The sequence below is a fragment of the Vespa mandarinia genome, chromosome 2 (genome assembly GCF_050613455.1).
Source record: "Vespa mandarinia isolate Hongniang chromosome 2, ASM5061345v1, whole genome shotgun sequence".
In the NCBI taxonomy this organism is placed as follows: Eukaryota; Metazoa; Arthropoda; class Insecta; order Hymenoptera; family Vespidae; genus Vespa; species Vespa mandarinia.
The window spans coordinates 7,786,250-7,809,504 of NC_140811.1; the positions used below are offsets into that span (position 1 = coordinate 7,786,250).

The 23,255-nt window shown below is 29.7% G+C and overlaps 2 protein-coding genes and 2 long non-coding RNA genes across 7 annotated transcripts; 2 read left to right on the forward strand and 2 right to left on the reverse strand.

Moving 5' to 3' along the window:
• Positions 1 to 29: 29 nt before the first annotated feature.
• LOC118439592 (putative peptidoglycan muropeptide transporter SLC46) lies at positions 30 to 10,852 on the reverse strand. Of its 2 annotated transcripts, XM_035861325.2 has the most exons (8): positions 10,176 to 10,850; positions 8,654 to 9,763; positions 4,652 to 4,753; positions 3,379 to 3,516; positions 3,228 to 3,311; positions 2,158 to 2,314; positions 1,686 to 1,873; positions 30 to 1,610 (listed from the first exon to the last, which is right to left on the reverse strand). In XM_035861325.2, the coding sequence occupies exons 2-7, from the start codon at positions 9,633 to 9,635 to the stop codon at positions 1,696 to 1,698; spliced, it is 1,641 nt and encodes a 546-aa protein (XP_035717218.1). In that variant the 5' UTR covers positions 9,636 to 9,763; positions 10,176 to 10,850; the 3' UTR covers positions 30 to 1,610; positions 1,686 to 1,695. The 2 variants fall into 2 exon arrangements, with proteins under 2 accessions (XP_035717218.1, XP_085521122.1); XM_085664996.1 differs by lacking the exons at positions 30 to 1,610; positions 1,686 to 1,873; positions 2,158 to 2,314 and adding an exon at positions 2,321 to 2,490 and having other exon boundaries at positions 10,176 to 10,852.
• A 3,051-nt stretch (positions 10,853 to 13,903) lies between these two features.
• LOC118439597 (uncharacterized) lies at positions 13,904 to 15,501 on the forward strand. Its single transcript, XR_004837605.2, has 2 exons — positions 13,904 to 15,068; positions 15,430 to 15,501. It is a non-coding gene; the product is annotated as an uncharacterized LOC118439597 (long non-coding RNA).
• LOC118439595 (pfs47 receptor) lies at positions 15,303 to 17,405 on the reverse strand. The gene is made up of 4 exons (XM_035861328.2): positions 17,247 to 17,405; positions 16,803 to 17,002; positions 15,628 to 15,771; positions 15,303 to 15,542 (listed from the first exon to the last, which is right to left on the reverse strand). The coding sequence occupies exons 1-4, from the start codon at positions 17,251 to 17,253 to the stop codon at positions 15,456 to 15,458; spliced, it is 438 nt and encodes a 145-aa protein (XP_035717221.1). The 5' UTR covers positions 17,254 to 17,405; the 3' UTR covers positions 15,303 to 15,455.
• Positions 17,406 to 18,851: 1,446 nt separating this feature from the next.
• LOC146873181 (uncharacterized) lies at positions 18,852 to 21,313 on the forward strand. Of its 3 annotated transcripts, none has more exons than XR_014981895.1 (4): positions 18,852 to 19,367; positions 19,715 to 19,878; positions 20,007 to 20,121; positions 20,198 to 21,313. It is a non-coding gene; the product is annotated as an uncharacterized LOC146873181 (long non-coding RNA). The 3 variants fall into 3 exon arrangements; XR_014981893.1 differs by having other exon boundaries at positions 18,852 to 19,363; positions 20,198 to 21,312; XR_014981894.1 differs by lacking the exon at positions 18,852 to 19,367 and having other exon boundaries at positions 19,402 to 19,878.
• The last annotated feature ends 1,942 nt before the right edge of the window (positions 21,314 to 23,255 follow it).

Here is a 23,255-nt window from a genome sequence, read left to right on the forward strand (position 1 = left end):
TTATATTTAATATTTACATCTGAAATATTTTTAAGGCTTCGTATAAATCGTATATATTTTTTGGATGGAATAAGAAGCTGATAGTAGTGTATATTAGTTTTTCTCATATACCTTTTTAAATACTATTAACAAGTCTTACACGATAATTTGAAAAAATCTCTTATTTTTTTTACTTTTATATATATATTTTACTATATATATAATTTTATTATATATAATGTATCTCCATTTGCAATTAATATTGGGTCGTTTAGAATGCTTGTAATTATTTTCAGATAAACAATATCTATTAGTAAAATTAAGGTTGCTGCATGTGACTTGATATTATATCACTTGTATTCCTCCTTGTAATTTTTTAAGTACCAAAAATTAATTCTACTAACATTCATTAAATTTTTCCATAATGATTAGAAATCTGTATTTGTCGCATCATATATAGAGCTCGTTGACATTATCCTGATATATATAACTATTTTTCAAATTAAAAATGTTAGGCTTGAAACTCTTATTAATTAGATTAATATTTTTAAAAGTATTCTTATTCCTAAAGCAAACATTATCGTACGTATATTATCATTGATTTTGGCACTCTACCCCTGAGGTTAAATATCACCCATCACATTTAACATTTATTAGTGGAAGCTTCTGTTTCATTAATTAAAGCTCACTGATATCACTTTTCGTACCACTAATAGGCTTATTTAATAGCATTCTGTGCAAATTCTCGCTAATATTGAGGTAGAGTCGATGAAATGACAAAGGAATAATGTTAAAATGATAATAAATGCATTTAACGTAATGCTTTATATCTATAAACCTAATATTATCTATTATTGAATATTAACAACCGACTAAGTAACAATCTTTTCAGAAGCGATAATTTCAAGGCTTCGTATTTTAATAATATACAAAAAAAGATTTGTGTTTCATAAGTGTATATTATTTTTTTCTTTTTTTTTTGTAACAATTAAGTCATCAAAATATGAGCCCTAATAATGTATTCGAAAAATAATTTTTTGAAATTTGCATAAAATATTTTCATTAATAATCGGACTTACGTTGAATCGAGTTATCGAGTTAAGTATTCAATTCATTTCTATTGTTATAATTTGTAAACATTTAAAATTTCGTAAACATAATTATTAATTATAATCTAATTAATAATTATCGTTTCAATTTTCTATGCGTCACTTCAATATTACGAACGATCTCGCTTAACGCATAAAAAACGTTTCCAGATTCTTAAAAAAATAAGTCCGACGAGGAGGTTTGATATAAATATTTAAAAGAAATTTGTGTATAAACTATGACAAAAACGTCCATCGACATAGTCGTTAACAACATTTACTGGACGTATTAATTTGCACATAAATATGCATTTAGTTTAACAAAATGAGATTCATTCGATTTCTTTGCCATCTCTCTTACTAGTAATACCTTGAATTACCTTTTTGATTTTCCTATTGCTTCATCCTACCACATTTTCTTGGATAACTTAAGCGACTTACTCGAATTATAATTTATTTCGAGTTTTTCGTTTATTCTCCTACACTTCCGTCTTCTTTCCAAGGACAATATTTTTTAAATATTATCCGTTGTAAGATAAACATCTGTATGCACAGATAGTAGGTTAACAGTACGTATGATATTACGTTCGACATTATATAAATCTTCGTTCAACTAACGTGATTCTTGTTAGAGGTGTTCCGTTTCAAAAGCCATATTCTCTATACCGTTCGCTGCACAGCTTTCTTTTCTTTCACTAATACTTAGCACTTTCGTCGTCTTTTCATCCTGTTCCTCATCATTGCCTTTCGCCTTCGTTTCTCTTTCCATTATAAGCCGGTCTCTTCGATGTTCCGTGTAAAGCCATCTGATCGGATACAAATCCATGATGATTAATTATTTACGCATCGTTGCGCTGATATCTTATTATGCATGACGATGTATTTTTTGTAATAGTAAAATTTTCTTGTCGATTAATTTGAAAATTTATATATCAATATATAATATTTCAAGTTTTTCATGAGTAAGAAAAAAAATCCGGATAATTAAAATAAATAAAATATATCATTAATATAAATCATACTCGACGAAAAGAAAATATAAATGTTGTTGAATGTAAAAAAAAAAAAGAAAAAAATAATAGAGACTTACAAGAAACCGAAAACAGCTGGTATCGTCATACAACCACCGACGATGAAAAACGCTCCCGGAAATGTGTTCATGGTCGCGGCGTAAATAGAACTATACATGGGCCCGTAAACCAATGGCATCAGTGACTCGGAAACTCCAAATAGCGAATTTACTTTGCCTGAAAATAATCACGAATTATTTGAATTTCATTTGGATCATGTTTGGTAAAGATATCGTTCGTAAATTCTTGAATATATTGAAAGGGTAGCGTGATCCTTTGGATCCGACACTCTATGATATTGTAAATTCTTCGGTTATTAGGGCAGGCAGGAAGACCTCATCAGACTTCGTTCACTATAAAGGAAAAGTTGGTGGGAAATAGCAGACAAGCGTGTTGGTACGTTGATAAAATCTTACGAGATTATCCGATTTACCCATTTCTAAGAACGTTCTTTGACAATATTTGAAGTGTTTCAAAATGATAATGATTAATGGCATTATACTTTCGATTGGATTCTTCATTTTTCTTTTTAGAAAAAAAAAAGAGAGAAAGAGAGAGAGAGAGAAGCTTTATACAATACGATATAATTAATGGCGAATGGGAATAAGAAAATTCAAATGTATTAGAAAGGAATGAAGAATAAAATTCTAAGTAAGAAATGCTTGTCTGAGCATTAAAAAACATCGTGTATATCATTTGTTCCGAGTTCTAAAATTTTTTTTATTAGGTACTTTGTTTTTTCTCGTTTTCTTTTTGTATCATCAAGAGATCTATAAACAGGAACTCGATAGTACGAAGTTTCCTAGTCATTAAAGTCAACCATGTGCATAAGTAAGGATTATCTTACCGGACAGTCCCTGTGTGTATATACATATGTACGTGTATATACTATGTACATACTTTATAATATACATATGTTGTATACATGCATGTAATTTCTATCTACTATGTATTATACCGGTGAAAGTGACGTTTGTATATTTGAAACGACCAGGAAGCGATTGAATGTACATCATTCTACGTAACATCGCATGCTCGCAAGGTTGTATCATGTGAAAAGAGAAAGAAGAATGTATATACATTTACTTACCAAGTTCATCCGATGGGACTAGTTTCGAAGCGATAGATCGCATCGCGATGAACGATGTTCCATTAACTATTTCTACCAAAGCACCTAAAGAAAAAATAAAAATATTGATTAATTTTTATAGATTTACACGATTTTACACGATTTTATGTACCTAAATAAATCATCCAATCGGTTGTTGCAAAGGCATATACGAAACTTGCTAAAATTTTGCTCATGCAACTCATAATCCCTACTATGGCATCGTCCACTTTGAGTATATGACTGAAAACTCCAACGGATAGTGCAGTTCCTGAAAATTATAAATAGAATCTAATAACGTACCATATATATTTAAATTGTATAAAATCTAACGGACGTGATAATTATTCAAATATTTTTTCATAGATTATAAACGGAACACGTTAATGTACGTAAATAAATTCTTCATTTTAAAAACGTTGTTCTTTGGTACCTACATGGCTGCGATTCGTTCGAACGATAACTAATTGCAACTCGTTATTCTTCTTAACAACGTTGTCCGTTTCTTATGTAAGATCATCACTAGGTATCACTATGTATCGATGAATAACAGTGGAAAAACTTAAAATAATTCATAATCGACTTTATAGCCACGTTTAAAAGAGGTTTTTCATTAATTCACTTTAAACTATACTTTAGAATCTAGAATTGTTTTTTTATATGCACAGTAATGTGTTTCTTCAACAACGATCATTACTCCTTGAACTGTCTCAAAACTTTCCGTTTTTCCAATATGCCTGATCTATACTATTTATTTTCGTTTCTTTGTAATCATTTGTACGCATCAGAAAAAATATTTACTTATATTATGAATACAGATGAATAAATTACGGTAGTTATTACTGTTCTCCAAATGTAAAGATGAACATATGATTTAATTTAACATCTGAGTTTTGTTTTTCTTTAACGACAAATTTGTGATTTCTACTTATAAAAGAAAAAAAAAAGATAAAAAAAGAAAATTAACATTTGCAACACATTCGTTTAACGGAATTCGATCTATTGGTATAAATAAATTTTAATTATCCCTGCTAATTAAATTGGAAATTAATGATAATGATTAATTATCAAGTTTTAATGAAGATGTCATTAACAAATTTGAAAAAAATCTTATTTCATCGCGAACACGTGATAAAATGTTCACGTGGACTAATTTATGATAAGAATTTAAATTTAATTTAATATTTCTCGCTCTCGTTCGTAAACAGGTATATATTATGAATAATTTATTAACTCCTTCGGACTCTCTTCTTATGTTATTATACTTTTGATTTTAAGTAATCCTATTATAAAGCTTTTTGAAATTTCTTCGTAAATGTTATGATAATAATATGCGTGAATTAATCGAAATGCAATTTGAATTATTTCTAATATCGAGTATATCTCGTTTGTACCGTTTGACTTACCAATAAGATTAGTCACCATGCCATACGTAGACCACATGCTAAATGTAACTTCGTTCCAATTGTATCGATATCTCATGTAAAGATATAGTACTGCCATTTCACCTAAAAACAGATTTATCATATTTCATTGTAACATTATCTATGTATTTATAACATATAGTCCATTGCATTCGTCTGTACAATATCATTCGAATTCATTATTTATCTAATATCAGAATTTTTATACATATGAAATGTTCAGTGAACTTTTCATCGTGATAATTAAGAATCGATGAAGACTAACTTTTAATCTTCTTGTAGTATCCTATTTCTTGAATAATTAAAGATTTTATATAATACGTAGATTTTTACATAATTACATAGTACATAATCAATAGACGGAAGTAAATTGCATATGATATTACACATACGTAGACGTTTAGAAATAGCATTGTAAAAATATCACAAACAACTAAACAAATTCTAAATTGAATTTTCAAATATTACATTACATATATTTAATATAGTTTCTTACTTTTTATATGTAATCTTTTTCTCTTTCTTTCTCTCTCTTTCTCTCTCTCTCTCTCTCTCTCTCTCTCTCTCTCTCTCTCTCTTTCTCTCTCTCTCTCTCTCTCTTTTCCTCTCACACACATATACCCGTGGCATGGTATTTCACAGCTCGAAGCTTCGCACGCTCGTGGGTGATGGAGGAATTCCGCTTAAATTCAGTAATTTTCACGTGTTATTACCTGACATTACGTAAGAATGCAAGGTTATACAACAAGTTCGTTTATCACGGACTTCAATTAATCGTTTCCGTCGAGCTCGGGTCTTTATCGCATTATCCTTTTGCTCTTCTTGCAACCTTATCTATGCCCCGCCCCACTCAATACCATTTTAGGATTCTTACGTGTTAATTCGCTTGTTAAAAGTGTTACGACGGAAGCTTCACTCTCTTTCGTGAAACGTGTTCGGATTATTAACAATGACGACACATGTAAGTCGTTTTTGTCAATTTGTTTTAAAATGTACCCTGCCTATCCCCACTTTTTACTTATCTGTATTATCCTGTTTTAAAACGAATAGGATAATTAATTCATTCATCCTCAAAATACAGTTATCTTCTAGTCTTTCTATATAAATTATTCACTATTCCTACGTTCAACTTAATCTAAACAGACATGAAACAAAATTATGAAAGCAACAAACGACGTTTATTCACAATGAGACGCACGACTAGAATATTTAATCTTAGAATAATGTAGAAATATCGAGAATATATATACGAACTGTAATACATAGAAAATAAATTAAGCTACTAAACAGTAGATTTTATTCTTTCTTAGTAACCTGATAGGAACATAGAACATACTGAAAATTTTAATGTTTCTTTTTTGTTTGTCTTTCTTTTATATATCAATTTCATAATAGTACGAGGCTTCTCGTTCGAGGCTTCGATTTCCATAAAATGAACGAATAGAAAATATCCTCTCCTTGGCACAAATTTCAAATATAATGTTAATTCATGCGCATCTTATGACCAATATAATCATTCGTGAAAATGTTAATGTACGATTTCATCTGTATCAACGAACCAATCACCTTAGAGATGATTTTTTTCTTTATATTTTAATCGTTACTTCGAGTATACTTTATTCATTTAAGATTTGAAATTACTATACATCATATTGGTTAACTCGTTTAATCGTATTAGCATATGTGTCATGTGTTGCAATGATCATACGATCTTTTAGATAGAAGAGAAAGCAAAATGTGACAGCAACTGCGAAACCACGATTATTCTTATTATTATAAGACAAAATCGCTCGAATTTGTAAATGCGTATCCTAATGAAAAAAATAATCACTTAAAGTAAGTCTAACCTTGATCGATAAATGTTTTATGAATGGTCAAACGTATGTATTTATTGTAGTTAATATATAGACAAAAAGCAATTTGCATTGTTCAAACTTGTTTAATTAAATGAATTGGAAAAATCCTTCGTTCTATATCAGGTAGTTTAATCGAAATTAATTAAGGTTTCTAATTAATTTTTTTTTTTCATAAGAATGAATAAACATGACTGAACCACGGAATAAAAATAATGAAAATGAAATTTTTTCTATATACCTAGTTAATGAACATAAGTATATAGGTATGTATTTTACGTAGCAAATCGAATGTATATAGGTACATATCTACAATACATGCATACATAGATATAATAATAGTAATCGTATTGAAGATAACGTTAACGACAATAAATAGACGTATATAAGTACGTATATGTAATTTTACATTCGTCCAGCGTGCTTGGCCCGCTAATTAATCCATTTCATTTGCATCAATATAGGTACATCGGTTCAACTAGAAGGCAAAATCTATATGCACTATACGATGCATTGAATAATGCATCGCAATAATTGTGCCTTTAATTTCAATTAATCGTACAATTTTATGTAAGTATAAATGCTGAACGATCGATAGAAAATGATTATGCCGTAACGTTTATTCCAAGAATAGAATGAAGATTATTGGTAACGGTCATTGCTGATATATCGAAGAGATTCAAACGTTACGAGTCAATAAAATCTTCCAGTATTTTTTCAAAATCTTTTAGCAATAAGTGTAACCGGTTATTTAGGCCTTCCTAAGTATCTACAATTTAGAGAATACAATAGAGGTATTTAAGATAATTCTAACATCCGACGTCGATAATTATTTTTCCACGTGATTTTCTTTGATGAAATGGTAATTACATACGAGTTTCATAATCTCAAGCATTCTCGATTATATGATATATATTATTTATTTATAAAGATAAAAAATATATAATTTCTTGTAATAATGGAGATAAAATAAAAAATACCAAATTATAGATATTCTCGTTAAATTTATAATTGAAGATTTACCCTATCTACGAATGGATACATGTATATATTTTTATTGGTTCACGTGAGTTTTGAAAGATCATATTTTGTGCGAGATTATTCTCTTGATCAGCATGTGATAATTTGAGGAAAACTGTATAAAAACATTAATTAATGCATGTAACTAATTCTCGGAATTTACTATAAAAGCGACTGCGTATTTTGTTATAAGTTTTGTACATTTTTCTATCAAACTAGAAAATAAAAATTAAATAGTAAATTTTTTTTAAATCGTATTTACGATTGCAAAAACAATTCTCATTTTCACCGATTTTTTGCAATGGATACAAGTAACAATGGGAATGTATAAAATTACAGTAATGTATCTGACATTCTTAAGAATGATTACATATACTCACTGTTCTTAGATTCCCTGTGAGAGAGAAAGAAAAGATAAGACTAAGATACCATCCCATTAATTAGCACGGCATGACAATGAAATGGAATTAATTATAATCTGAAAACTTTATAGTAATTAAAGATTAGATTCTTAGATATTAATGTATTCCCAAGTTAAATGTCAAAATGAATTTTTCTTTGAATAGATAGCTTTCTATAAAGAAAGTCATTAATTAGAGTATATAAAAGATCAAACAAAAGTGTTTTGCTTAAAAAATCAATGCTAATGAACCATTAAATTCTGAGGTATTAATTTATTCTCGAGTTAAATGTCAAGATAAATTCTACTTGAATAGCTTTATATTAAAAAAAAGAAAGAGTTGAATGTCCAACAAAGAAATTATATGGAACGTTTAAATTACGATCACATAGGTGAGATTTCGCGAATATATTGATCTGTTGAAAGTGACTATGCGCTATTTCAGATGATATAGTACATGCGCTTATTTATAAAAATTTCACCGCAATCGGCAACTTTCACCAAGCAAGTTAAACGTTTCAACATATATATTTTATACTTTTTTTTTATCGATTCCAACGTAGTATATCATAAATACTTTTACCGAGTTTAACATGTAACGAAAGAGTTAACTCGTGCAACAAGTAAATCGACCATATATATATATATATATTGCGGTTCAATTATATTTGCTATAGTATTCGTCATAGAAGATAAGTAAGAAAAACTCACCGTACAATGGTCCAATGACGACCATCACAATGATCATCAGCATGATGACTCTTTTCTGTCTATTGTTGGAACCCTTTTTGAAGGCAACGCTAAAGGTCTCCTCGATATGTTTCAAAGAAAAAAAGTCCTTGGCCGAGGCAAGAAAAGACATCTTCTTCTCCGGAAGTTTCTCTTTCTCTCTCGCTAACGGAGGTCTTGGGGGTTCCTTAATAACGACGAGTCCATAGACGAAGCTCATGACATAACACATCATAGAGATACTGAAGACACCATAGAACCCAAGTTTCATATACAAAACACCGGAAAGGGCCATACCGATCGGGACGCCAAGAGAGAAGAAAACATTAGCCGCTCCTATTCTGAGTGTTCTCGATTCGACCGACGTTATGTCTGCGATGTAACTGAATACACCCATGAACATTGTGAACCAACCACCGGCCAAGGACGGCCATAGGGCTTCTAATACTCCGGTAGCTTCCATGGGTAGCTCGTAGAACCAATATGTGCATGCTATTAAACTGACGCTGCTGAGGAACTCTCCGACTATCGGTAAAAGCATGCAGGGTTTTCTATAGCCGGTTTTGTCGCTCCAAGCGCCCATAAAGAGAATCAGTAAGATAGGTAAACCACTCTGTAAAGCCGTTTTCCACGTTTGCATGCCTGCAACCAGCTGTTGCACGGCAGTTTCTTCAGCTTCTAGTCCCGACGTGTTTCTTGCTGCTAAATTCGTACAGATTTCATCCGAATAGGCCAAGTTCACCCTGCATGCTTTTTCCAAATTGAGATTTTGGGTGGCCAGAGAAGCCAACATACTGGGTATCACGTAACAAGCTATCATGGGTTCCACTGTGATGTTACTCGTTAAGAGAGTCCATTTTTGGCGAAGACTCATCGACTTCCAGGGAATGGCTTCCTCTGCCTTGACAGGTTCGACTTTCTTTTCCGGACTACCGGCCAGAGCCGTTGTAGTTGTGTTTGCCATCTCGTTCGAAATGGCTCTAATCTCTGAGTTTTAGATCAACGTAAAGTCGTTCCTTTGATTACACTCGCTTCCGAATTGTTTAAGGACTATGAGAGATCGTCTCAATTCCGTGACAGTACGTACCAGAGCTGCGTTGAAAAAAAAAGAATAAACGATGAATGTAGAGGTAGGGTTCATTACTGTAGAACATGAAAACGATGCTGCACAGATAGTGGTACTCGATACAGACGAAGCGCGCGTTAAATACGCTTACACTAATGCGTAGTACAAGAGTGTAGGTGCTGCAGTGGTACGAGTCAATCATAATTGCTCATTGCAAGAGAAACACAGTTTTGGTTAAATATAAGAGAAAAAATCGCTCGAAAATAATAAAGTTTTTCTCTTATAACATTTAATGTACACTGTATATTATTTTCATATACATATATATATGAAAAGCATGATATCAATAATAAAATAAACACATTATAAATTCAAAATTTCTACGCGTGGCTTTATAATACGTGCGTGTACTTTTATATAAAGAAATATTTATTTTACCAGAATACGAGATCATCGATTCCTTTATAGGGCTGAGAATACAGGAAGTATCGTAGATGTTCAGGATAACTCGCTGTACCAGTTTCCAATAATTATAGGATGTTATACGTCTAAAATAAATTCTCTAGTACCCTTGCAAAATCGTTATACATTCGTTCGTCCATTCGTGATGAAAACACAGAACGGTTTTTAAAATTTTAAGAAACCCGAATATAATAAATCGTCCCGTCGATACATTCGAAATAATAACTTATCAGTTATCCATAAAAAAATAAAATAAAATAAAACTTTATCCTTTCAATTATAACTGTCAAAGAGATAATGCAGTTATAATAATGTTGAAAGGGTCACGTTTTTCCAAGTGGTCGTTTTCGTTTTATCCACCAAAGAGCTCTTTCGCACGGATTATATCGCGCAACGAAACGGTTGAAAACTGTTCGAAGGAACTCTTGGATGTGTCGTATTTTAATCGTCCTCCGAACAATATAAGGAACTGCGAAAGACGACGAAAGATGACGAAAACAGTGGATAACGTTGTTCGATAATATTTTTCTTTGTAATTTCGATTTGGTGACAAGATCGGAAAGTATCTCGTTGATTTTTCGAGACACCGTCCGCGAGAGACACCGTCCGCGCCGCTACTTCTGGCTAATGCTCCATTGTGCATCGTGATACGCGTGTTGGCTCCTTCCCTCCATCTTCCTCCTTCTCCTCCTCTTCCTCCTGTGTACCACTAGTACCACCACCATCACCACCACCACCACCACCAACATCACTTTTCTTTCTCTCTCTTTATCTTTCTCTCTTTCTCTCTCTCTCTCTTCTCTCTCTCTCTCTCTCTCTCTTCTCTCTCTCTCTCTCTCTCTCTCTTCTCTTCCTTCTCCATCAGCGAACGATTTCCTTCTTCTTTCTCCTCCTCCTCCTCTTCCGACCTCACGCTCCCCTCCTCGATATTGAAGAGAGCTGCCCTCGAGTACATCCACCCAGCCGATCCATGCTCTAAACGTTTGCCAGTACTTGCCAGTAACATCGTCGCTGCGCCGGAATTCTTCTTAGCACACTTCGATGGAGAACACGCGTGCCGAGAACAAACGAGTACGTTTCCGATTCCGTGGTCAGTCTCTTTTCGGGTCAAGGTCAGCTCAAGCGTTCCCTATAAAACATAAGATCGTTCACAACAGTGCTAATACTGCCTCGGCCTTGAAAGCTACTATATAATCTAGACGTTTTGTTTTTTGTTCTCATCTAATTTTTTAGTCTTCTACTATTAGTGATTCTTATCAATATGGCGTCTTACCTTCTTATTCGTTTACGTTTCTTTCTAAAGTTTACAGTATGACCTTTATAGTCCTCATAGTGTATTCGTTCACATAGACGGATAACTCATCAACTGTTGTATTTTATTCTTTTTGCTATTTTTATAACACACATCAAAACATAATTTCAAAATAATGCTACCTTGTTAGTTTTCCTTTTTGATGTCAACTTTATGACAAATCGTTGTTTTAAATGTGTTTTACAATAACGCTATTAACAGAATATATTCGAAAGATAACACAATAAAGGAGATAAAAACAAACAATTGAAATAGTTGAACAAATTGACGTGATTATTAAATTTGTTTCATCAAAAACTTACTTTTATTTTGCACGGCATTTATTTTGACATTTGAAAACATTTATAGTCGATAATTATGTTCTTTTCTTTATCTTCTATTCTTTAGCATTATATTCTTTTTTTTTATGCCAATTAAAATTCTCTATTCTTTGCGTTCAGTGCATCAACAATTTCTTATACAATGACCAATCAAAATCACCTTGAAACTAGATGCGATTAGATGTAACTAGAGTATATGGTTATGTCAGATCTTTCAATAGTATTACATTTTCTTTTCTCTACTTTTCATATTTTTCGGTGAAAGGAATCTTGGCATCGATTAACGATCGATTGATCGACTTTATCGGAAACATACGAGAAATACGAATACTTAACAAAAAGAATGGTTCCTTAAGTCGCAAACAGGAAAAAAAGCGCTTATTAATTAAGCACTATTATCGTAGATATTTTTGACACATGACATGTCATGTATATTTTTGTCAGACTACCGCCTATTTAAAAGATCAACGATTCGCACTATAACTTTGATTTACGAAAAAGTATTAAAATATATGATGGTAAATTATATTTATTAATATATTATAATTATATTGATAATATTATTGTGCTATCACTATTCCTTGAACCTTGAAGCATGAAAATACATAAAGACGTACTTATACTTAATATATATAAGTACGTATATATGATTAGACTATATATAGAAAAGACATTGACATGTAGATAAAAGAGACAGGGAAACGACTTTCCTGTAATCATAGTGAATAATATTGACACGAGAACAATTATCTCCAATCATTTGAACTCGTGAATTTTCAAAGGAAAAACAACTAACAAAGTAAATAATATGAGGTTATTGAATTTGTTATTGCCGATGTTGTTATAGACGACATAGAGATATATACATATGTAGTTAAATGTGATAAATTATTCCAAGAATTAATTATTGTCTTGGTCGTTTTACTCTCTAGTTTACTTATTACCAAGAGAGGATTATCATTTCTAAACGATTTTATCTCATAGAAATCATATAGAAAATGTTTAAACGTTTTTACCTGGAAGAGATTAAATCAAATAATCGATTGCATCGAACATTATATATTTTTATACAAACGATTCATCGATGTAACTTTTGAACATCTCATAATGAGGTTTGGTAAACTGTCGATTATAACAAATCGACGATTACGTTACTTTGTACGTTCAAATGCAAATGATGTTCAAATGCAAACGACAATTTTTCTTTGACCTTCGATCATTCGAGACGATTACGCGAAGTCATCGTGATCACCACTCGGAACTCGACAGGAATGTATCGATCTCTGAAAGGCTTGCCACAGGTTTATTCTTCTTCCTCTTTTGTGACGTATCGTCGCGACTCTTGTATTTATTTTTCTTTTATATCATCTGCATAATAAAACCGTTATTTTCTTGATGTTATTTTCTCGATGTGATTTATAATTAATGTTAACTGGAAAACAGTGAGCCTTTGTTTTTTTATTTAGATTTTTTTCGTTTTTGTTTTTCTCTTGTTTTTTGTTAATTTTTTTTTCGGTCTTATTTTTATGACGTGCAATGTAAAATACGTTGAAAGTTTTGAACCTTGTGAGTGACTAAATCCAGAAATTTTCGTTTGCCTGTTGATTGCTCTTTTAATTAAACCTCTCCAAGCCGCTCCTTCAGCCAAGTTTGATTGCGAATGCTAAGTAAACAGTTATGTCACGAAGGAGTCTCGATCCTTTATACCAAATGAGTCATTAAACGTAAATAAAAGGTAATTCTTTATTTATATGCTATATACAATGAACCGAAGCAAATAAGTCATTTGTAATATAGAAACGGAAAATTATTTGTAACTTCATCAAGGCCAATATTTAAAGCCATACTCACAAACGCTTCAGAATGCATTTATTACTCAGCTTAATGAGTAAGATTGAGAAGATTTCATCAATATGCGCTTAAATTTGTATATATAAATACACTTTAATAACTTCTTATAGAAAATCGCAATTGTTTATAACAATTATTTATAACATTGTCAAGGCCAATATTGCAATCATTAATATTTCAATTTCATTCAATCTCATAAATGCTTAAGAAAACCTTTTATTACGTAACTTAATGAGTAAGACTGAGAAGATTTCATCAATTCGTGTTCTAAATTGTATATGTAAATACACTTTAATAGCATATATTTAATTTCAGTTTTTTTTTTGTAGAAAATCACAATTGTTTATAACAATTTTCATTGATCGTTTCGTTATTTTAATAGACTAACGTACCAGGACTTTCTTATTAGCGATTAATGATTTAGAAGAAAGATTTAGAAACTTCGAAACGATATAATGTAACAGTGCATTTAACGTAAAAATCATCGAAAAGTATGGTTCTTTTTCGATACAAATACGATTTCATCAATGGATCCAAAGAATGGTTTTCAATACTTGGTAGAGAACAATAATATCGTACAAGCACACATTATGTATCTACGGTCGGCCCTGGCTCTTAAGTTGATTGTATGACGTCGTCAAGTGAGTAATGCTTGCAATTCGAGTGATGCTTGTAAAATATTCGATTCAGTGCTATAACAGTTCTGTTGTGTTGTGATGTTTCGATGGTGTAATCAATGTTTCGTCGCGTGTACCTCTCTAATTACATGTATGCAGTGGACGCATTATCGAATGCATGCGCTTAGGCGGGCTCGAGTTTAGAGTTAAGTATTTCTCGTATTCAAATACTGTCTCGAAGTGACGGTGTAAAAATTTTCCAACAAATACTGTATGAATAATTCGATTAATATATTTAGAAATAAAAAAGACGAATGTTCTCTGATTTTCTTTTTCTTTTTAATTTTCTAAATATTTATTAAGGTTTATTCGAAAGAAAAAAAAAAGAAACAAAAATAAAAATAAATATATACAAACGCGGAATATTTATCATTTATCGACAAACGTTCCGTTTCGTACGACGAATTTTATTACCGTTTTGTTTGACAACAAAAGATAAACGATGAATCGGCGAAGGCGAAGCGACATCGTCGCGTGACTCGTTGGCCCCAACACGATATGCGATGCTTCTAGGTCAGACCGTTTTGTTATTTAGTTATATTTAGTGGCCATTCACTGTTTTCACTGTCTACACGTCGGATCGCGTCGTGTCGTAACTCGTTGTCTTTTGTCCAAAGTTCTCTTTAAAAAAAAAGGTATAGATACGTTGCATCGAAATGTCATCATTTCCGTTGTGATCACGAAGCGTAACAATAATGTGATTTTGAAGGTTCGTGTACTCATGATTTCCTCCCGTGCTACTAATTTATTATTTAAATGAATACGATAAAACGAAGAGATCAAAATTAGCAGTGAGTTATTTTTACTTTGATCGATATTATCAAATGATTAAAAAATGTTTTAACATCAGTATATAATCATTGAAGTAGATATATATATATATATCATTCTGATAATTTATAATTTTGGAGTGTTTGCGTTAAAAATAAGATAAGTACGATAGTCACTTTGCAAGTAATAAATTTATATTAACTGATCTCTCATTGGTCGTATCTTTTTATAAATCAAATTTTAAAATAACAATGAATCGATTGATTCTTTGATGTTAATTATCTCGCATTATGTTATAGATGAATAGGAAAAATATTCAAATATATCAACGAATAGTAAGGACTTCATAGTCTTTGAAGGATAATTCTTCTCCATCAAAAGGAATATAAAGGCAGCCGTGACTAGGTTGTACCTGTATAACAAAATTAATCGATTTATCGATATCCAAAAAATTCAATAAAATATACAAAGTTAATAGATATAAAGTTGTTAAAAACCTTGCCGACGGTTTGAGAACCTTTATGAAGAACACGGCCAATGTATAGTGTCTCTCCTTCGGATGTTTCTCCACCAACTACGGCATCGGCAGGAATGGATCCGTTACTGCAAAATTCCCATGCGTATTCGGCTTGACACAATACCTAAATCAGAAACAGTAGTATTTAATTATATACGAGACTCATGCAACATCAATTAATCTATATAGTTAATATAATTCAGTATACATGTTCTCAATATAAATGTATCTTATAAGTATAGATAAAAAATAATTATTTAATCCTATTCCTCGTAACGTATTATTTCGAACATTATTTTTCTTGTTTTTAGCTTTTTTCTTTTTTTTTTTTTCTTTTTTTTTACATATCTAACTTATAAATTGATCGATTTCACCTTGATACGAAGTTATCTAGTTAATAGTCTTGTGCAATAAATTTGATTTATCAAATAAAAAAAGTTTTCTTTAACCGTTAGTTTCCCTTTTACGTACATGACTAACTTGGAAATTTACCTTGACTGAGGACGTATTCAAGCGAAAAGTAACATATCGGAAATATCATTTGTTTTCTTAGCGAAGCGATAAGATTATAAGAGGGGCGAAATCAATCGATATAGTGATAATCATTCGAACATCTATCGTTTCGCGTTATTCTGATTATTCGTAACTTCTATTCACATGTGTCACGTAATCTAAATTTAGACAAATAGTAGTAATGATTCAAATTAAATATCGATACTTGATATCATTTCAATTGGAATAAGAAACATATAAATCAATTACAGTATTAATCATTTAACGAGTAGAATATACTTACTATTATAAAATAATATTTTTCGTAAATAGATGAACATAAATTTAATTATTTATTTTTCTTATATATTCAAAAATATTCAAAAAAATATTGTTGTTATATATTATTTTATATATATATATATATATATATATATATATATAAAGATTTTAATAAAAATAGATTTTATTTTAAGGAATTTAACAAAAGTGTTATATATATATAAAAGATAAATTATATATAAGTTTATATAAATTAATATAAGTTATATAAATATATATTTATAAATATATATTTATATATATATATATATTATATATTTATATATATATATATATATATATATATATATATATATATATATATATAAATTTACTTCTTACCTCGAACTCAGATTTGGGATGTTCCTCGCCGTTATGACAAACGTAAGCAACATTTTTCTCGGGAATGACTTTTGCCGGAAGTATGTCACCTTCATGGTAAGCTTTACCAACATAGATAGTACTTCCGTCTATGTCACGTCCACCAACGACAGCTGTTTCGGGTATTGGTAATCCCGCCGATCGACTAAGCCACCTGTATGCTGTAATATTATTAAATTTTCATTTAGAAATATTCATGAAAATCTAATGAAAGCGAAGAATACAAAAATATTATTTTACGTATAAGTATATAACAGTTTGTAAAATATAGTTTTTTTTACGATATAAAATGTTAAATGTTGCATTGTTTTTTGTTAAATGTTGCATTAATTTTGCGCTAAATGTTTATAAAAATATGATATACGATTACTTTTTTTTTAACAAATGGAGAATAAATTTTTTTACCTGGCATTCTGTAATCTGGCTAATGACACTGTTGAAACCTGGACAGAGAATGATATCGGAATCGCAATTCACCTAGATTAAAAACTGCTGTAATCTTATCACAAGCCAGCAACTTGTTTGAGTTCTTTTTAAGTAAAATAAGATAGCATTCCTGGAATGAAGACATAAATCGATTATTATCAAACTTTTTTTTTTAAATATTTTTTTGTAATATTTTTTTATGCATTCTTCGAATTTAATAGACATCTTAAATCATTAGTTGACGTTGTTAGCAAAATGTTTCATATCTAGGACGGTAAAATTATAAACCGTGCAATAATCTACGGTTGCATAAATCTCTATCCGGTTTATTGTTGCCTTTTTAATGTTCATCGATCATTAACGTGGTCGCGAGAAGTGTAATTTCTGCAACAGTAAGTGTAATTTTTATCTTTCATTATCTCTTATGTGAATTCTCGTGATTGCTGTGTTCTATGATAAATGGATGCAATTTTATTATTTTTTTCTATCATAGTTCATTAATTTATGCATAAAAGGTCATAAAAAATTATAGACATTCGATGAATGATCAAAATTGCTTTCGTTTACGTCGATCTTACATTTGTTTAAACAAATTTAATATCTAGTAAAAAATTGGAAATGATAAAGCGTAAATATTACACATTTTTTTTATAGATTTGCGTATTATTATTTGGTTCTCTTTTAGAACCAGTATGTTTCGTATGTAAATTATGATTTCCACGAGCAGTACTCTCAATGTCAAAATGTATAAATCAATTACGACGATACAATATAATGCATATTATATTGTATAGTTGTAATATAATTGTATATATAATTGTAATACAATAGTAATACAGTTGTACTACAATTATGAATTGGTTAGGATTTATCAAATATTTGAAAACAAAATTATTTTAAAAGGATTTTAAAAATGAAAAAGTTGTAACGCTTCAAATGTTTTAGTTTATTTGTTAAAAATATCGCATAATACAACAATTCTACTAATTTCTCTTTGTTATAAATAAGTTTATTAAAGAGACTACAAATCATTTCTATATAATATGTAATGAAAGTTACCGGCAGAGTTTTTATATTTATTGTTAAAACAGAAATCTACCATTAACAGCCGAGCATTAAAAGGCCAGTAAAGAAATAATATACTATTGCCGACCAAGCCCGATATCAACAAAATTGTACTATTATCAGCAAGTTATAACTATATATATGGATTATAATTTTATTTTCAATGCTTTCATAATTTTAATAATATCGATAATGATGTCAGTTGAGTCGGATCATTGTTCTATTAAGATTACTTTCTCAGAAAGTCTCCTTTGTGTTTTACTTTTTTTTGAGTTTTTATTGACCAACTCTATTCTAAATTGTATGCTTATTAATTATAAAAAATTTTCGGTAATAATCTAATTTTAAATTGTCATAAATAAATCTACTTTGTATCGACCAAGTATTATTTAGTAATTATTTAGATTATTAGAAATCGTAGGATTTTTATATTGATATTTCATCGGTACATCGATGTTATATACTATTACCAAAATTTTCATTCTGCCAGTAAGAAAGCACTCTACTATTATAACCAATATTTTTATTTATTCAGATAGCCAAAGCTTTACTATTACGAACTGAGTTTAATCTCATTTACAAAAATGAGCTCTAATATTACAAATGGAGTTTTACTCAATCGATAAAAAACCATTATTATTTAACGACAGAGTTTCCTTATCTGTAAAAAGCGCTCTACTATTATCGGGAATTATCTAAGTATTTTTTACATATTTATCAATCTCTATAACGTTTATTGCTTTCGGTATATGAATGGCCCATATCAGATTTTCCGTTTACATCATTATATTTATTTTATGTAAAATAAGATGATCATGAATTATTTCATAATATCATCAGCTGATACCTACTTATCATGTATAATGCAATTTTCATGAACCACCAATAGGTGGTGGATCATTTTCGATACACAAGGGAACATATTATTTTCACATTATCAATTGTATCTTTTTAATTCTTCCAGCCGTTTCTTATTGCTATACGGCGATAGTTGCGTAACTCTTTCGCACAAAATATAAACAACAAATAAAGCAAGTAAACAATTATATCAATTATTGATAACCAGATATCTAATTCTAAAATATAGAATAAAAATTTATATTATTCCGTACTAAAACATTCGAGATGCATATCCTCAACAATCTATTTTATTGAGAATATTCTCTCAAAGATCATTTATTAATATATGAAATATTTACTCAGAAATTCATTGAATATCCGCAAACAAATAAAGAAACATTTTTAATTAATAACAATTTATTATGTTCTATGTTCATAACGTATATTATATATTTCCTTTTTGTGTCCACTAATTGTTTTATTTATATATTTATATCATAACTCATCTTTTATAAACGTTTACAATGAACGGAATGATGTAGGTTATTCATCGGCTAACCCGACATCCAACGCGTTAATCAAAAACGGCATGGCAGAGAACGTGTCGACAGATATTTCTAATAATAAATCACTTATCCGTATATGGTCAGATGGTTAATTATTTTTATGAGGTCAAACATTTAAGTAGTACAAACGAATCACTTAGGTTAGTAATTTAAGTAGTACAAGTCAATTATCTGCAAATAAATAGAACAATTATATGAATATACATAAGATTATTAAAGAATTGATTAACATTTTTTTAATTATATGAATCAATTATATTCATACTAGTTTTCTTCATTACAATTACTACTGTGCCAATGTTGACGATGGGAAAGTCTCATCATTATTCTACCAATCAAACAAACGTCTCAGAGACAGACGTCCGACTATGTGTGCTTTATATGTAATTTACGTACTTAATTTTTAATATTAATTATTTTGTATTATAACTTTTTAATTTTTTGTATTATAACTTTAAGATTATTCTCGTTCAATTCTGGTCTTCATCTACTTCATGGTAGTGATTTACAAGTTCCAGTTCAGTAGAGCAAATAAAGTGACCTGGTGGAAATTTCCTGCCGTAATTTTAATCGGTGATCGTCCAGTGCGGAACATCAAGCAAATATGATACCGCGTGATGATGCCATTAAAGTCACGTATATTGTGACAACATTTTATACGTGAAAATATGCTGCATGTTTTATCCAAAAGATAAAGTATGATTAACAAGATAGAAAGGAAATTTTGTACTTACATACATTTACTATATTTTATTTTTTATTTACTGTTTATTATTCATATTCTACTAAAAGATTTTCTCTTTACTCAATAAGCACAGACAACCTAAAATGGTTGGATATTACTGCTTGATATTATCATGTTTAATTCTAGTAGACACACTTTTCGTAACAATAACAATAACCGTAACGTAAAAATCTACAAGATACAAAATTCCATAACTGCGTTATAAGTTACAGAAGTAAATCCTTCAAAATATTTTGTAAATCTTTAAAATGAATTTATTTATTTTTATAGAATTCATTTTTCGTTATATTATCTTTGAGTGAATAAAAATTTATGCATTCAATATTCTATTATAAATCGATATAATCGAAATAATAAAGAAATAAATTTATTAACTGAAATATTTAATCTTGTCCTCTTCAGAGTCCGTATAATACATTTTATCATACAAAGGATTCATTTTATTTTCGTAATAAGATAAGATTTCAATATTCACTTAAGATTGTTTATTACTTCTGGTTTTATAATTGATTTACGCTTTTTAATGGTTTACATCAATGAGAACAGGCATAATTCTTGATCGATTTTGAAGAACAGGGTTCTTTAAGGTTTTTCAAAATTTTTGAAAAAGCTTTAATTTAAAAAAAAATTGTGTTAAAAAATGATATTTATCAAGAATAGTTTATACGCAAATATAAAAGCTTTCTCAAAAATCCACCGAAATGGTGCCATAGATTAAACCTTCGCCTTTAAAATAAGACATTGTTCATTAAAATTTGTCGAGAATTATTATGTAATAATATATAATATAATAATTTAATGTAATTGTAATATGTAATATAATAATATAGTAATAAGAACAGTAATAAGAAGAAGAAATGAAAGAATATATTTATATTATATACATCATAAATTCTGGTGATGCGCTGCAATAAATAATAAATTGTCAAGTAAAGATACGAGCAACTTTATTTCGCAATATGTGTATAGAAAACGTCGAATTCGTGATTTGCAAAAAATAAAAAACCTTCAGCGTCCCGTGAAGAAATTTCATATTGAAAATAATGATGATTATGGATCAGACGCGGTTTGTCCTCAGACATTCAATTTATGCGATAAGGATTTAATGCATCCCAAAAATCTGTTTGTTGAATTATTATAAAATGAAGCTCCCTTCAAAATTGAGCATGAATCTCGAGGACGTGCAAATTCTTTCGAATGAAGTAAGCAGCGTCGAAAACGACTAACTGCTTCAATGTTCAGAAAAATTTGTAAAAGGAGATCGCGCACTTCTTGTGTAAAATTGATAGGATTCATTAGATATCCCTGTTTCAAAGGAAATAATATTAAATATTAGGTAAGAAATTGAAAAAGGGCCATTTGCCATTAAACAATTCTTCACTGAATGCGGACTTGCTATTAAAGCTACGAGTCTGATTATAGATAAACATCAAATATTCTTGGTGGCTTTTCCAGACGGATTAATTGGTACCGATATCCTCATTGAAGGCGTGATATCCTTCAATGAAGGATATGACGCCAATGGAAGGAATTGAACATAAAAAGATTATGTACCTTCAAACTGGAATGCCAAAATTAAAAGACTCTGATAGGTATATGTACCAATTGCAGTGTTTTTTATATGTCACTCAAAGACAATGATGCTATTTTATTCTTTGAACATCAAAAGAAATGATTGTAGATAAAATAGAAAAAAATAATTGCTTTTGGTCAGATAAAATAGAAGAGAAACTAACGGCTTTTTATTATAAGCGCCTTTTATCTAAAATTGTCGATTCCCATAAAGCACTAATCTTCCGATTCGAGAATTGTCATGGATTTTAGAAGCATAATGTGCTTATAACAATCAATCCTAAATTTTCAAATGAACATGCCAACATTGCCTTTACTATTATAATATAAAATGTATTAAATAATATTTAAATATATTTAAATAATATTTAAGTATATTATTATTATTATTATTATTATTATTATTATTATTATTATTATTATTATTATTATTATTATTATATTACATTATATTATATTATTTTTATTAACACCAGTATTAGTAGTAGCAGTAGTAGTGTAATAATCGAAGTAATTAAAATAGACTATAGGGAAAACCACATAAAAAAAAGTAGTTCTAACTCGTAATTTAATTCATATAAAACTCATGTTTTAATTTATATTAAAATAATATAATATATAAGTATTCGCTAATTATTTTTAAGGAAATATTCGACAAATGTTTATTTTTTATCGCAGATTTATATACTAATTCTTATATGTGTCAATTATATTTATTATTTTATATGCATTTATCATGAAACAAATGCATACCAACGTCGTATCCAGCACGGATTATTGCGGGACGCACGCTCCATAAAAAAAAAATATACATTAGAGAGATTAGAAAGTGTGAGTTACAGTCTACTAACATTACTTATTCTATTCACACAAAACCAATTATTATGTACGTATGAGAGGGGAATAATCACACAAACTTATTCACCAATACGCATGGTAGCGACAGCGTTCCCTACTTGTATTCGTAGTTCATATTTTGTCCGTATCTGTCGCTTCAGTCACACACGCTTTGAACAACAGGTGGTGAATAGATTTAAACAATTTCTGTGATTTACGTTGTTGGTTATATATTTATATCTTATTGCGTCCAATTGTAACATCAGAAAATCTTGCAATCTGATTGATTGTTCATAGGAAGCATAACAATAGAATTTTAACATACTAAATTTTTTTATTATACTATTGGCTACTATTATGGCA

Bases quoted from the DNA above. Each gene is read 5' to 3' on its own strand.
- LOC118439592 (XM_035861325.2), bottom strand. From the start codon at position 9,635: ATGGCAAACACAACTACAACGGCTCTGGCCGGTAGTCCGGAAAAGAAA. The intron at 2,315-3,227 runs GTAAGTAAATGT...GATTATTTTCAG, and splicing joins AGTCCCATCGGATGAACTTG to GCAAAGTAAATTCGCTATTT. The intron at 1,874-2,157 runs GTAAGTCTCTAT...GTATCCGATCAG, and splicing joins CCAGCTGTTTTCGGTTTCTT to ATGGCTTTACACGGAACATC.
- LOC118439595 (XM_035861328.2), bottom strand. The intron at 15,772-16,802 runs GTAAGAAGTAAA...TTTCTGATTTAG, and splicing joins ATCCCAAATCTGAGTTCGAG to GTATTGTGTCAAGCCGAATA. The intron at 15,543-15,627 runs GTTTTTAACAAC...TTTGTTATACAG, and splicing joins GTTCTCAAACCGTCGGCAAG to GTACAACCTAGTCACGGCTG.